Here is a 15,827-nt window from a genome sequence, read left to right as displayed (position 1 = left end):
GTTATGACTCTTAAATTTGCATATGTTATAAATAATGTCAATATAAAAAACTTATAGCATGGGTCCATTTTTAATAAATATGTAAATATTTTAAACTTTCTAGATCTAAAGCTTAAGGACTATGGAGTGGATCTTATTGAAGTTTCAGACAATGGATGTGGGGTAGAAGAAGAAAACTTCGAAGGCTTAAGTAAGTTGACTTTTTCTAATCTTATTATAAAATAATTGGGCCACATGTCTCAGAATTTTGAGTAACACTGTCTTGGGAAATGCAAAAACAGTTTTTTAAAGCCAGTTACTAGATATCATGTATATTTTGTTGTTATAGCACTTGAGATATCTTAGTCCTTACTTTACACTCTCTTTCAGCTCTGAAACATCACACATCTAAGATTCAAGAGTTTGCCGACCTAACTCAGGTTGAAACTTTTGGCTTTCGGGGGGAAGCTCTGAGCTCACTTTGTGCACTGAGGTGATACAATATTTTTATCCATTCACTTGACCCCTTAGAAAAACCTCTCTGAAAATTAATTGGAATCGTTATTATTTACAGTTTTCTATCTCAACATCTCAACTTCTAGGTTCTGAATTCTGTTTTGTCTCACTGCCAATCTAAGTCCTAGTACTTCTGAAATGTGAGCAATAAATGAATGAAATGAAGCAAATAGTATTGTTAAAAAAAATGGTTACCCTTATTAAAACAAGAATTCTCAATTTTAACATAACATATAGATAATAAATGATAGTTACCATTGGTTTTCATTATCAATTTTTAGGGAAATATTTCACCAAAGCACTATTTAATTATAGCACAGATACGAAATTTTAATAAATAATTATATACATATATATATATATTTTTTTTTAGACAGAGTCTCTCTTTGTCACCCAGGCTGGAGTGCAGTGGCACAGTCTCGACTCACTGCAATCTCTGCCTCCCAAGTTCAAGTGATTCTTGTGCCTGAGCCTCCTGAGGAGCTGGTACTATAGGCATGCACCACCACTCCTGGCTAATTTTTGTATTTTTAGTAGAGATGGGGTTTTGCCATGTTGCCCAGGCTGGTCTCAAACTCCTGGCCCCAAGTGATCTGCCTGCCTCGGCCTCCCAAAGTGCTGGAATAACAGGCATGAGCCACCGCGCTCTGCCCTACGTATACGTTTTAATTATAATATTTGTTAGATTCTTTAAAAAAAATTGTTCGAAGAGTAATAACAAAACAAATCTGTATTTGCGAATAAATAAATCTTAAGATCATTTGTGGTTTTGCAGTTCAACCTGAAAAATGAAATCAAAGCTTTTATCAAAACAAAGCATGTTTAGTGCTCTCTATCTCACTGTCTTTTATATGCCAAACCTTAGATTTTATGATGACTCCTCAACCGTTTAGATCTTGATTATCTCAGAGGGATCGTCAGCTTTTTAAGAAAGTTTTGAGGGAAAAGCAAGCGAAGAAAAGAGTAGTCAGTGCCCAACATCATGGGTCTCTCACTGAACACACCATGCCTGGTGTTCTCTCACAGTGATGTCACCATTTCTACCTGCCATGCATCGGCGAAGGTTGGGACTCGACTGATGTTTGATCACAATGGGAAAATTATCCAGAAAACCCCCTACCCCCGCCCCAGAGGGACCACAGTCAGTGTGCAGCAGTTATTTTCTACACTACCTGTGCGCCATAAGGAATTTCAAAGAAATATTAAGAAGGTACAGTAAATTAATCCTGGTTTTCAAGAGTATTGGTTAATGCACATGAGCAAAAGATTTACTAAAGATGTTTATTCTTCAGTTGATTCTCTTCCCGTAAATTATTGAGAAATGCTTTATTTGCATTTCTCATTAAAGATTTAACATTAAAGACTTAACTTTAGGATGATTTACTTTTTTCTTTTCATCACGTAGTGTTTATTAGGACTGGGCAACATAGTGAGACCCTGTCTCTATGAAAAATTAAAAAAAAAAATTTACTGGGCATGGTGGCATGCACCTGTAGTTCCAGCTACTTGGGAGGCTGAAGTGGGAGGATCACTTGAGCCCAGGAACTTGAGGCTGCAGTGAGCTATGATTGCGCCACTGCACTTAAGACTGGGAGACAGAGTAAGATCCTGTCTGGAAAAATATATATACATATATATATTTTTTATTTTTTATTTTTATCTTTTTTTGAGATGGAGTTTCACTTTGGTGCCCTGGCTGGAGTGTGGTGGCGCGATCTCGGTTCACTGCAACCTCCACCTCCCGAGTTCAAGCGATTCTCCTGCCTCAGCCTTCTGAGTAGCTGGGATTACAGGCATACACCACCACGGCTGGCTAATTTTTGTATTTTTAGTAGAGACGGGGTTTCACCATGTTGTCCAGGCTGGCCAAGCTGGTCTCGAATTCCTGCCTCAGGTGACCTGCCCACCTTGGCCTCTCAAGGTGCTGGGATTACAGGCGTGAGCCACCGTGCCTGGCCTTATGTACTTATATTTTAATAACAGTATTTCTTGGCCAGGCACAGTGGCTCACACCTGTAATCCCAGCACTTTGGGAGGCTGAGGCAGGCGGATCATGAGGTCAAGAGATCGAAGCCATCCTGGCCAAAATGGTGAAACCCCATCTCTACTAAAAATACAAAAATTAGCTTGGCATGGTGGCGCGCAGCTGTAGTCCCAGCTCCTCAGGAGGCTGAGGCAGGAGAATCGCTGGAACCCGGGAGGCTGAGGTTGCAGTGAGCCGAGATCGAGCTATTGCACTCCGGCCTGGGCACAGAGCCAGACTCAATCTCAAAAAAAAAAAAAAAAGAATATTTCTCTTGGTTTTCTGAGAAATGAGTTATTAGAACCCTTATGAATTTGAATGCAAATGAAAACAGCTAAATGTTATATAATTGTTGTGTTTAAAAAGCAGATTATAGAACTGTCTGTACTATATGATTACGGTTTTATGAAAACAAAACAACAGGCCTAAATGTGTATAGTATAAAGGCTGGAAGACTCAGCACTTTCATGTTCTCAGCGGTTATCCTTGGATGTGAGATCTCATGCAGTTTTTGCTGTCTTCTTTGTGCCTTTCCATTTGTATGTGTGTTTTTCATAATCTAAAAAGTTACTTAAACATATGCAGCTAAAAACTTTTTTTACTTGTAAAGCATTTCGTGCTAATTTTAACTTTTTTTTTTTTTTTAGACTGAGTATTCTCACTCTGTCGCCGAGGCTGGAGTGCAGTGGTGCGATCTCGGCTCGCTGCAACCTCCGCCTCCTGGGTTCAAGTGATTCTCCTGCCTCAGCCTCTCGAGTAGCTGGGATTATAGGTGTGCGCCACCACGCCCAGCTAATTTTTGTATTTTTAGTAGAGATGAAGTTTCACCGTGTTGGCCAGGCTGGTCTTGCACCCCTGACCTCAAGTGATCCACCTGCCTCAGCCTCCCAAAGTGCTGGGATTACAGGCGTGAGCCACTGCACTCGGCTGCTAATTTTAACTTTGTTACATTTTTTCAAAAATTTAAATTTTTTAAAGTAGAGAAAACTTACTCTTTTTTTGTATCTTATGGTAAAAAAATTAGTGCCTTAGCAAAATACAGGAATGTAGAACTTCTATTTGTCAGAGATAACTGTTATTTACAGTTTGTATATTTTTTCAGACTCCTTTTAATTTCATGTGTTTATAACTGTTGGAATAATTTTCAAGATAAATTCATAAATTAATATAATGAAAGCAAGTAATATAGAATGTACAACATGCGAGTAATACAGAATTGTATGTGGTTGAAAGTTGTTTTTTTTTTTCTTTAATTGAGACAGGGTCTTGCTCTCTCACCCAGGCTGGGGTGTAGTGGCACAATCTCAGCTTACCACAGCCTTGATCTCCCAGGCTCAATGGATCTTCCCACTTCAGCCTTCCAAGTAGCTGGAACTCCAGGCCTGTGCTACCATGCCTGGCTAATTTTTGTATTTTTTGTAAGAGATGGGTCCTTCTGTGTTGCCCAGGCAGGTCTCGAACTCATGGGCTCAAGCGATCCTCACGCCTCAGCCTCCCAAAGTGCTGGGATTACAGTCGTGAACCATCTTGCCTGGCCCTATAACTGACTTTTCACTTAGCATATTGTGATTGTCTTTTTTAGTCAGTGCACACTGCCTTATTCGTTGTCCTTCTGCTGCGATATGGCTATACCATAATTAATTAACTCCTTGATGATGCTTGCTTAGGTTGTTTCTGTTTTTTCATAGAGATTGTTTCAGTGAACATTTTTGTATATCTCTTTGCATACCAAAATGCTTGTGCCGGCCTTTCTATTATACAAAGATACATTTCAAAAGGAGAGATTATAAAGTCAAACACAATGTACATTTCAGTTTTTTAATTTTCATTTTTAGAGATAGGGCCTCACTCTGTCACCCAGGCTGGAGTGCAGTGGTGCAATCATGGCTCACTGCAGCCTCGAACTCCTGGGCTCAAGTGATCCTCCCACCTCAGCCTCCTGAGTAGCTGTGACTACAGGCACATGCCATGATGCCCGGCTAATTTTTTTTTTTTTAATTTTTTGTAGAGACAGAGTCTTGCTGTTTTGCCCAGGCTGGTCTTGAACTCCTGGTCTCAAGTGATCCTCCTGCCCTCAGCCTCCTGAGTAGCTGGGATTACAGGCTGTACTTTTTAGTTGTTTTACCAGGATGCTTGGCACATTGGGAACAGAGGACTGTGACCAGGAGCCAAAAGCTCTGTGTTCCTTTCTGTAGAATACAGGAAGATAAGTCTTTACAGATCATTCTGTCAACAGTGCTTCCCTTGATTTGTGTGATGATGTGAGAACCTTGCGTTGGATGTTATAACTTGAGCTGTGTAATTCCTATAATATTAAAGTAATGTAGAATATTGTGTTTGTGTTTTTTAAACAGGAGTATGCCAAAATGGTCCAGGTCTTACATGCATACTGTATCATTTCAGCAGGCATCCGTGTAAGTTGCACCAATCAGCTTGGACAAGGAAAACGACAGCCTGTGGTATGCACAGGTGGAAGCCCCAGCATAAAGGAAAATATCGGCTCTGTGTTTGGGCAGAAGCAGGTAGTGATGGCCGGTTACTTCAGCGCCTCTTATTGCTCTAGTGATTATAGCGGGTTTCCATTGTCCCTTCCAGTAGAATGGAGAATAAAATCTAAGAATTGATTTTTTTTTTTTTTTTTTTTTTGAGACGGAGTCCCGCCGTGTCGCCCAGGCTGGAATGCAGTGGTGCTGTCTTGGCTTACTGCAACCTCCACCTCCCAGGTTCAAGCAATTCTCCTGCCTCAGCCTCCCGAGTAGCTGGGGTTACAGGTGCATGCCACCATGCCAGGCTAATTCTTTGTATCTTTAGTATGGGGTTTCACCGTGTTGGCCAGGCTGGTCTCTATTTCCTGACCTCTAGTGATCCGCCTGCCTCGGCTTCCCAAAGTGCTGGGATTACAGACGTGAGCCACTGCGCCCAGACTAAGAATCGATTTTTAAAGTGCCTATCACAAGGCCCGGCGCAGTGGCTCACGTCTATAATCCCAGCACTTTAGGAGGCTGAGGTGGGCAGATCACGAGGTCAGGAGTTTGAGACCAGCCTGACCAATATGGTGAAACCCTGTCTCTACTAAAAATACAAAAATTATCTGGTCGTGGTGGCAGGCACCTGTAGTCCCAGCTACTCGGGAGGCTGAGGCAGGAGAATCGCTGGAACCCAGGAGATGGAGGTTGCAGTGAGCTGCGATTGTACCACTGCACTGCAGCCTGGGCAAGAGAGCAACACACCATCCCAGAAAAAAAAAAAAAAAAAAGTACCTATCACAAAAATTGATGTTCAAGAGCTGAATGTGTTTCATTTTATTCTTCCAGAGACACTCATATACTGCATCTTTTCACTCTTTCTCTGAAAAAAATATAAATTACTGTGGGCAATGTGTGGGTTCTGAATAAGTAGGCACTTGTTTCATCTTTCTCGTATCATAAAATCAAAATTGTTGTCCCCATGGCTCACACATGTAATCCCAGCACTCTGGGAGAAGAAACTGTTGGGATTATGTGTTTGAACCACCCGGCCAACAATTTTGAGGTGGGACAATCGCTTGAGCCCAGGAATTTAAGACCAGCCTGGATAACACGGTAAGATCCCATCTCTACAAAAAAATAAAAAAATAGCCAGGTGTGGTGGTGTGCACCTGTAGTCCCAGCTGCTTACTCGGCAGGCTGAGGCAGGAGGATTGCTTGAACCCACGATTTTGACGCTGCAGTGAGGTATGATTGAGCCATTGTACTCCAGCCTGGGCAATAGAGGGAGACCCTGTCTCAAAAAACAAAACAAAACAAAAGATTCTTTTAATTTTTTTGTGCTTGTAATGTTTATAGCTTGACTAAGAAAGAAGATAGATAAGTCCACTCTATCTTTATTAGGAAGTAACTGTAGTAACTGTGAATTTTTTTTTTTTTTTCAGTTGCAAAGCCTCATTCCTTTTGTTCAGCTGCCCCCTAGTGACTCCGTGTGTGAAGAGTATGGTTTGAGCTGTTCGGATGCTCTGCATAATCTTTTTTAGTAAGTAGATTGCTGGCAAGAGAACTACAATGGAACATTTTATCCTGAGAGTTTTTTTTTTTTTTTTTCTAAAGATAGTGATTTTAGGGCTAATAGTTTCATGGGTTTTTTTTTTTGTTTTTTTTTTTTTGAGGCGGAGTCTTGCTTTGTTGCCCAAGCTGGAGTGCAATGGTGCTCTCTTGGCTCACTGCAACCTCTGCCTCCTGAGCAAGCAATTCTCCTGCCTCAGGCTCCTGAGTAGCTGGGATTACAGGCACGTGCCACCACGCCTGGCTAATTTTGTGTTTTTAGTAGAGACGGGGTTCCAGTGTGTTGGCCAGGCTGGTCTTGAACTCCTGACCTCAGATGATCCGCCCACCTTGGCGTCCCAAAGTGCTGGGATTACAGGCGTGAGCCACCATGCCTGGCTAGGGATAATAGTTTTTTATGTCCTTTATAAAACTGTGAGCAATGCTATTGCTAAGAAAGATGATTTACCCAAAGGACTCAGTTACTTAATTCAAACCATGTTCTGAGTAACTGGTATATGTCAGGTGGTTTTCTATTGAGTTAGTCTTCTTTAAGCCTCTGTTTGGTTAGACTAACTTTTAAATTATTTTATCATTTTAAATGGGTTTGACTTTTCTGGCATCTGATGAAGGCAGTTCAGTGTCATTACTTTTAGTATGAGAAAATAGACACTTCCATAAATAGGATCGGTCCTGTAAATCTCTCTATATCTATCTGTCTATCTATCTATATGTGTGTGTGTGTATATATATATATATATATTTTTTTTTTTTTTTTTTTTTTTTGAGATGGAGTCTTGCTTTGTTGCCTAGGCTGGAGTGCAGTGCCGTGATCTTGGCTAACCGTAACCTCCACCTCCTGGGTTCAAGTGATACTCCTGCCTCAGCCTCCCGAAAAGCTGGGACTACAGGTGTGCACCACCATGCCTGGCTGATTTTTTTGTATTTTTAGTGGAGGCGGGGTTTTACCATGTTGCCCAGGCTAGTCTTGAACTCCTGACCTCAGGTGATCCACCCACCTTGGCCTCCCAAGGATCTGGGATTATAGGCATGAGCCACCGCACCCAGCCTAAGATCTATATTTCTTTTTGTTTGTTTGTTTGTTGCTTTTAGATCTATATTTCTTACTCTTCCTCCACTTGCTTTTGGCTTATGCCTAAAATTGCAAACATGGAGCTTTATGTCTTTGTATGAAGGTGATGTTCTTCTGGAAATGCCGGTATCCCTGGGGTGCTTTTGGCTTATGCCTGAAATGGTAAACATGGAGCTTTATGTCTTTATGTGAAGGTGGTGTTCTTCTGGAAATGCCGGTATCCCTGGGGTGCTTTTGGCTTATGCCTGAAATTGTAAACATGGAGCTTTATGTCTTTATGTGAAGGTGGTGTTCTTCTGGAAATGCCAGTATCCCTGGGGTGCTTTTGGCTTATGCCTGAAATTGTAAACGTGGAGCTTTATGTCTTTATGTGAAGGTGGTGTTCTTCTGGAAATGCCGGTATCCCTGGGGTGGGTCTCATGTGAAGCAAGCGCTTTATCAAGACATGAGATATAAACTTCCTACCTGGGAGATTTTGAAAGGGGAGGGAATGTGGGCAAAATCCTGAGCACAAGTGGTTAGACTTCATTGACAAACCAGGGGCGGCAGCACGGAGGTTCTGAGAATGCATTTGAAGTGAGACCCACTGCTCTTACGGAGGCCGAGGATTTATCAGGAAGGATAAGGAGAGCTGCAGTACATCAGTTTTGGACCCACTGCATCACCTGTGGTGCATTGGTTGACTGTAGGAGCTTTAGAGCATTCCAGAAGGTCTGGTTCTTTGATGACTCATCAAGATTTGGAGCACAGATACCCGTGAACTGCAATAGTGATCCTTATCAGCATGTCACCTGGTGTTTTGTTTTCATTTCACTTTAAGAATGTGCCATGTGATCGTATTTCTAATCCCTTTCACTCTGGAATCCTGCCCTTACCATATTAATGTTGAATAGCATCTCAGGTTTCATTTCACAATGCACGCATGGAGTTGGAAGGAGTTCAACAGACAGACAGTTTTTCTTTATCAACCGGCGGCCTTGTGACCCAGCAAAGGTATTTAACATTTTTTTGTATTAGTTTGTTCTTTATGCCTTTGACTTTTAATCGATAACTTTTTTTCTGCTAATAGGCAGTTTACATGGAACTCGGGACTTTGAGAAACATGGCTTTAACATTATCTTATTTTGGGCATTTACAGAAGTCTATTGCAGATGGCCCCCAGCTTAACATGTTTCGACTGAAGACTCCTCTGGCTGGGTGCAGTGGCTCATGCCTGTAATCCCAGCACTTTGGGAGGCCGAGGCGGGTGGATTGCCTGAGGCCAGGAGTTTGAGACCAGCCTGGCCAACATGACAAAACCCCGTCTCTACTAAAATACAAAAAATAGCCAGGCGTGGTGGCCTATGCCTGTAATCCCAGCTACATGAGAGCTGAGGCAGGAGGATCGCTTGAACCTGGGAGACGGAGCTTGCAGTAAGCCGAGATTATGCCACTGCACTCCAGCCTGGGTGACAGAGCGAGACTGTGTCTCAAAAAAAAAAAAAATATATATATTTTTCTACTACTTAACCTTGTTGCGGAAGTTATTTTTTGCAGTAGATACCATACTTCAAGTACCTATTGAACCATTGTTTTTCGGTATAGTATTCAATAAATTACAGAAGATATTCAACATTTTATTATAAAATAAGTTATTTTGCCTATAGACTATGTAGGTATTCTGAGGCAAGGCTGAGATAGGACATTCAGTAGGTTAGGTTATCACAAAGGCATTTTTGACATACAATGTTTTCTTTTTTTTCTTTTTCTTTTTTTTTTGAGACGGAGTCTTGTTCATCGCCCAGGCTGGAGTGCAGTGGCGCGGTCTCAGCTCACTGCAAGCTCTGCCTCCCAGGTTCACACCATTCTCCTGCCTCAGCCTCCCGAGTAGCTGGAACTACAGGTGCCCGCCACCACGCCCGGCTAATTTTTTTTGTATTTTTAGTAGAGACGGGGTTTCACCGTGTTAGTCAGGATGGTTTTGATCTCCTGACCTCGTGATCCGCCCACCTCGGCCTCCCAAAGTGCTGGAATTACAGGTGTGAGCCACCGCGCCTGGCAGATACAATATTTTTAACTTACGGTTTTATCAGGACATAACCCTATCATAAGTTAAGGAGCGCATCTATCTGTGTACAGTTTTTTTGTTGTTGTTGTTTTTTGGGTTTTTTTTTTGAGACAGAGTCTCACCCTGTTGCCCAGGCTGGAGTGCAATGGTGCGATCTTGGCTCACTGCAACCTCCACCTCCCGGGTTCAAGCGATTCTCCTGCCTCAGCCTCCCAAGTAGCTGCGATTACAGGTGCGCGCCACCACGCCCGGCTAATTTTTTGTATCTTTAGTAGAGACGGAATTTCACCACGTGGCCAGGATGGTCTTGAAATCCTGACCTCGTGATCTGCCTGCCTTGGCCTCCTGAAGTGCTGGGATTACAGGCGTGAACCACTGTGCCTGGCCTCTGTGTATAGTTTTTTAAATTGCATATATGTGAGTGTGTTTGTATCTGTATATATACATTATATGTGTTGTGTGTATAGATACATTAATATATAAACACATATTACCAGTATATTTATATTTATTATTGTAAAAACTAAAACTATTTGAAGAAACTAAACATTTTATAACATTCTGTGTCACCTTTCAGTATAGACTGATTACATGGTTTCTATATTTCCTTTTTTTTTTTGAGACAGAGTCTCGCTCTGTCACCCCCAGGCTGGAGTGCAATGGCGTGATCTCCGCTCGCTGCAAGCACCGCCTCCCAGGTTCACGCCATTCTCCTGCCCCAGCCTCTCTAGTAGCTAGGACTACAGGCACGCGTCACCACACCCGGCTAATTTTTGTATTTTTAGTAGATATGGGGTTTCACCACATTGGCCAGGCTGCTCTCAAACTCCTGACCTCGTGATCCACCTGCCTCTGTCTCCCAAAGTGCTGGGATTACAGGCGTGAGCCACCACGCCCAGCCCATGGTTTCTATATTTTCTATAGATTTCTATATTTTCTGTTCCTGCTTTCTATTTTCCTAGGAAAATAAGGGCTCAGATTACTTCTGCCTCAGATTTAAACCGATCATCTTGATATGATTACATGGGTTTTTTGAGTTTGTATCTTAGCAACACAACATTGTACCTCAGTAATATTTTCTGGTTTTCTTTCTTTCTTTTTTTTTTTTTTTTTTTTTTTGAGACAGAGTCTCGCTCTGTCGCCCAAGTTAGAGTGCAGTGATGTGATCTTGGCTCACTGCAAGCTCCGCCTCCCAGGTTCAAGCAATTCTCCTGCCTCAGCCTCCCGAGTAGCTGGGATTACAGGTGCATGCTGCCATGCCTGGCTAATTTTTTGTATTTGAGTAGGGATGGGGTTTCACTGTGTTGCCCGGGCTGGTCGAGAACTCCTGAGCTCAGGCAATCCACCTGCCTCGGCCTCCCAAAGTGCTGGGATTTCAGGCGTGAGCCACTGCTCCCAGCCCCTGTTTTTCAATGATGCTTTAGAGTTTGCTTGTAATCTGCCAGATGTGGTTGAACTTCTAAATTTTTTAACCTATAGTGTGATGGATTCATAATTATTAATTATAACTATTAATAATGTGATATTTTGGTTTATTTCTAATGACATTTTAATGTCATAAATATGTTTTTATGTACATTGAATGTGTTTTATGAACATTTAAGCTGCACCTGCATTTCACTAGAATTTCTCATAGAGCAACTTTAGGTTGGAAAAAGATTCAGTTTTAGGAACCTATGATTAGAGAAATATTACTTTGAGAGTTGTGAGGAAATGTTTGGTGATGGATGTATTCATTATCTTGATTGTGGGGATAGTTTCACAGGTGTTTGTGTATATGTCAAAACTTATGAAATTGCACACTTTAAATATGTGTAGTTTATTCCATGTTAGTCATATCTCAGTAAAGCTGTTAAAAAATGTATCCTTAGGCCAGGTGTAGTGGCTCACGCCTGTAATCCCAGCACTTTGGGAGGTCGAGGCGGGCGGATCAACTGAGGTCAGGAGTTCGAGACCAGCCTGGCCAACATGGTGAAACCCCATCTCTACTAAAAATACAAAAATTATCTGGTCATGGTGGCGTGTGCCTGTAATCCCAGCTACTCTGGAGGCTGAGTCAGGATAATCACTTGAGCCCCGGAGGCAGAGGTTGCAGTGAGCCAAGATCGCGCCATTATACTCCAGTCTTGGTAACAAGAGCGAGACTCCGTCTCAAAAAAAAAAAAAAGAAAAGAAAAAAAATATCCTGCCTGTAGTCCAAGCTACATGGCAGGCTGAGGCAGGAGGATCACTTGAGCCTGGGAGGTTGAGGCTGCAGTGAGCCATGATTGCTCCACTACACTCCAGCCTGTGACAAGGCGAGACCTTGTCTCAAACAAAACAAGTATCCCCTTCTAAGAACATGCTGGTTGGTTAGAACAGTATGTTGTTAGAATGTGGGGGGCCGGGAACATTTGTCATTTATTGTTTTCTACTCCTTGTATTTTGTGCAGGTCTCCAGACTTGTGAATGAGGTCTACCACGTATATAATCGACAGCAGTATCCATTTGTTGCTCTTAACATTTCTGTTGATTCAGGTAAGTTCCATTGGCATTTCAGTACAACTAGTGACCAGTGCCTGAAAGAATAAAATAAATTATACAGCTCTGCTATGACTGGAATGAGACAACAATTTATGGTCATGTAAGTTTTTTTTTTTTTTTTTTTTTTTTTTGAGACGGGGTCTTGCTCTGTCGCCCAGGCTGGAGTGCAGTGGTGCGATCTTGGCTCACTGCAACCTCTGCCTCCTAGGTTCAAGCGATTCTCCTGACTCAGCCCCCCAAGTAGCTGGGACTACAGGTGCGTGCCACCACACCTGGCTAATTTTTTGTATTTTTAGTAGAGACAGGGTTTCACCGTGTTAGCCAGGATGGTCTCGATCTCCTGACCTCGTGATCTGCCCGTCTTGGCCTCCCAAAGTGCTGGGATTACAGGCATGAGCCACCGTGCCTGGCCCCATAATTTTGTTTTTTTTAAACAGAGTTCCCACTTTCTACTTGAGACTATGTTAATTGTATTGTTAGGAAAATGTAGTTTTTTTTATGTCAACCTAGGGAGAAAGTAGACTAAATGTTCTTCCTAATTTGATAAATAATTCATTTCATATAGTTTTTTTCTGATTGTTAGCATTTTGGCTTATTGTCATTGAGTATTTTTTCTAGATACTTAGAAATACATATGTACATACCTTAAAAAATATCTTCTCTCCTCTCTGTCTTTCTCTATCTCTCCCCTACTCTCATATTCTTTGGGATGAGAAAATAATTTTGTATACTGCTCTTTATCCTTAGATGTGAATGTTTTCTTTTCCATGTTATTACAAATTGATCAGAAATGTGATTTTAATAGGTGAATTATATTCCAATGCATGGTTATAGTTTGGTATAAACTATTAAATTATTTGGTATAAACTATTAAATTATAAAAAAAAATTAATTTTTAAATTTTTCAAAATTTAAGTTGTTTTTAGTTTTTGGAAATTATAAATACTTTCCTTATAATTAAATGATTATCTGCATCTTTATTATTATATATTTTTTGAGACAGAGTCTTGCTGTCTCCCAGGCTGGAGTGCAGTGGTGTAATCTCAGCTCACTGCAACCTCCGCTTCCTGAGTTCAAGTGATTCTGCCACCTCAGCCTCCTGAGTAGCAGGGATTACACGCACCTGCCACCATGCCTGACTAATTTTTTGTATTTTTAGTAGAGACGGGGTTTCGCCATGTTGGCCAGGCTGGTCTTGAACTCCTGACCTTAACTTATCTGTTCGTCTCAGCCTCCCAAAGTGCTGGGATTACAGGGTGTGAGCCACCGCGCTCAGCCTACATCTTTAATAATTCTTAATATAAATTGCCAGGAGTAGAATTACTGGGTCCGTGAATATGATCATTTTAAGGCTTTTTCTATATTGCGTTCTAGATGTACCAATTTACACACCTACCTATAATGTACTAGGTATTATAATTGTTAAGCTAAATTCAGTAGGGGATTAAAATATCTTATTTTAGTTTGCATATTTAAAATTATTCTTATGTGTTTATTTGCTTTTCCTTTAACAATTTACCTAATCAAGCCCTTCCATATTTTGTCTATTCAAAAATTGTCTTTTGCTCGTTTATTTGAAAAAGCTGATTTCATAACTTATGAATATTAACCTGGACACTGTAATGTTTTTAATAGCACTTGCGATAAATACAAGTGAATGAAATAATAGATGGGGAAATTTCTATTGTTAAAAGTGAATTTGGCTGGGCGTGGTGGCTCATGCCTGTAATCCCAGAACTTTGGGAGGCCAAGGCGGGTGGATCACTTGAGGTCGGGAGTTCGAGACCAGCCTGGTCAACATGGTGAAACCCCGTCTCTACTAAAAATACAAAAATTAGCCGGTGTGGTGGCACTCGCCTGTAATCCTAGCTACTTCGGAGTCTGAGGCAGGGAGAATCACTTGAACCCAGAAGGCGGAGGTTGCAGTGAGCTGAGATCGCGCCACTGCACTCCAGCCTAGGCGACAGAGTGAGACCCTGTCTGAAAATAATAATAATTAATAAAATAAAAGTGAATTTAAACATAATAAATATGTTTTCTTTTTTTCCTTAGAATGTGTTGATATCAATGTTACTCCAGATAAAAGGCAAATTTTGCTACAAGAGGAAAAGCTTTTGTTGGCAGTTTTAAAGACCTCTTTGATAGGAATGTTTGATAGTGATGTCAACAAGCTAAATGTCAGTCAGCAGCCACTGCTGGATATTGAAGGTAAGAAAAATACTGTGTACAAACAGCTTCTAAAGCTTTTAGCTAATGTGATTCCTTATTTTTTCCAAGTAAACTTTTTTTTGACATGAAACTAAGTCTCTTATATTATTTTATCATTTTTAATTTTTTTTTGAGATAGGGACTTGTTCTGTCACCCAGGTTGGACTGCAGTGGTGGCATTGTAGCTCACTACAGCATCAAACCCCTGGGCTCAAGCCATCTTCCTGCCTCAGCCTCCCAAGTAGCTGCCTCCAAGTAACTCTAGTTTTTTGTAAATTGTAAATGGATGACGTCATATAAGATATATGATTAGAAGAAGTCTGCAGTGACTGCATTTTTAACTCCCTTGTCATGTCTGTGTTTTTGAGATGGAGTTTCGCTCTTGTCACCCAGGCTGGAGTGCAGTGGCGCGATCTCGGCTCACTGCAACCTTGAAGCCTCCCGCATTCAAGAGATTCTCCTGCCTCAGCCTCCTGAGTAGCTGGGAATACAGGCGCCTGCCACCACACCTGGCTAATGTTAGTATTGTCATTAGAGATGGGGTTTCTCCATGTTGCCCAGGCTGGTCTCGAACTCTTGAGCTCAAGCAATCCTCTAGCCTTGGCCTCTGAAAATGCTGGTATTTCCCGACTTCTAACAGTAGAATTTAGGCCGGGCGCATTGGCTCACGCCCTGTAATCCCAGTACTTTGGGAGGCCAAGGCGGGCAGATCACGAGGTCAGGAGATCGAGACTGTTTAACACAGTGAAACTCCGTCTCTACTAAAAATACAAAAAATTAGCTGGGTGTGGTGGCTGGCGCCTGTAGTCCCAGCTACTCAGGAGGCTGACTCAGGAGAATGGCCTGAACCCGGGAGGCGGGGCTTGCAGTGAGCCAAGACTGCACCACTGTACTCCAGCCTGGGCAACAGAGCGAGACTCCGTCTCGAAAAAACAGACAAACAAACAAACAAAAAAAACCCAAAACAGTATAGTTTAATTTGAAGTTATTCAGTCTGTCCTTTTCTGTGATTTGTTTCTTTCTGTCATTATTTTGTTTGTGAGATTCACCCAAGTCATGTGGCAAAATTCATTTATTTGTTCGCTATACAGTGTTCCATTGTAGTCAGATATCATAATTTGTGAATATTTGAATTGTTTCGAGTTTGGGGCTATAATGAAGAATGCTGTCATGAACATCCTCATCCATGTCTTTTTGATGAGCATAGATAGGCACTTCTTCTTTTTTCTTTTTTTTTTGAGAGGGAGTCTCACTCTGTCGCCCAGGCTGGAGTGCAGTGGAGTGATCTTGGCTCGCTGCAACCCCACCTTCCAGGTTCAAGTGATTCTCCTGCCTCATTCTCGTTCTCCCCAGTAGCTGGGATTATAAGTGCATTTCACTATGCCCTGCTGATTTTTTTTTGTATTTTTAGTAGAGATGAGG

At 41.6% G+C, this 15,827-nt stretch overlaps 1 protein-coding gene across 8 annotated transcripts in view; it reads left to right on the top strand.

The window, feature by feature from the left end:
- PMS2 (PMS1 homolog 2, mismatch repair system component) overlaps positions 1-15,827 on the top strand; it is a 36,031-nt gene that overhangs the window by 5,122 nt on the left and 15,082 nt on the right. For 4 of the 8 annotated variants that reach the window (XM_024250014.3, XM_063725630.1, XM_024250018.3 and 1 more), the window contains exons 3-10: positions 104-190; positions 370-472; positions 1,522-1,705; positions 4,873-5,040; positions 6,429-6,526; positions 8,521-8,620; positions 12,107-12,191; positions 14,250-14,405. In XM_024250014.3, the coding sequence (XP_024105782.1) occupies positions 104-190; positions 370-472; positions 1,522-1,705; positions 4,873-5,040; positions 6,429-6,526; positions 8,521-8,620; positions 12,107-12,191; positions 14,250-14,405 (981 nt within the window). Of the gene's footprint in view, positions 1-103; positions 191-369; positions 473-1,521; positions 1,706-4,872; positions 5,041-6,428; positions 6,527-8,520; positions 8,621-12,106; positions 12,192-14,249; positions 14,406-15,827 lie in introns of those variants that run through there. The other 4 variants (XM_024250016.3, XM_054560146.2, XM_054560147.2 and 1 more) reach the window with 4 other exon arrangements.

The sequence above is a fragment of the Pongo abelii genome, chromosome 6, assembly GCF_028885655.2.
Source record: "Pongo abelii isolate AG06213 chromosome 6, NHGRI_mPonAbe1-v2.0_pri, whole genome shotgun sequence".
In the NCBI taxonomy this organism is placed as follows: domain Eukaryota; kingdom Metazoa; phylum Chordata; class Mammalia; order Primates; family Hominidae; genus Pongo; species Pongo abelii.
The sequence above is the reverse complement of the archived record's forward strand: the minus strand, read 5'-3'. Positions and strand labels throughout refer to the sequence as shown.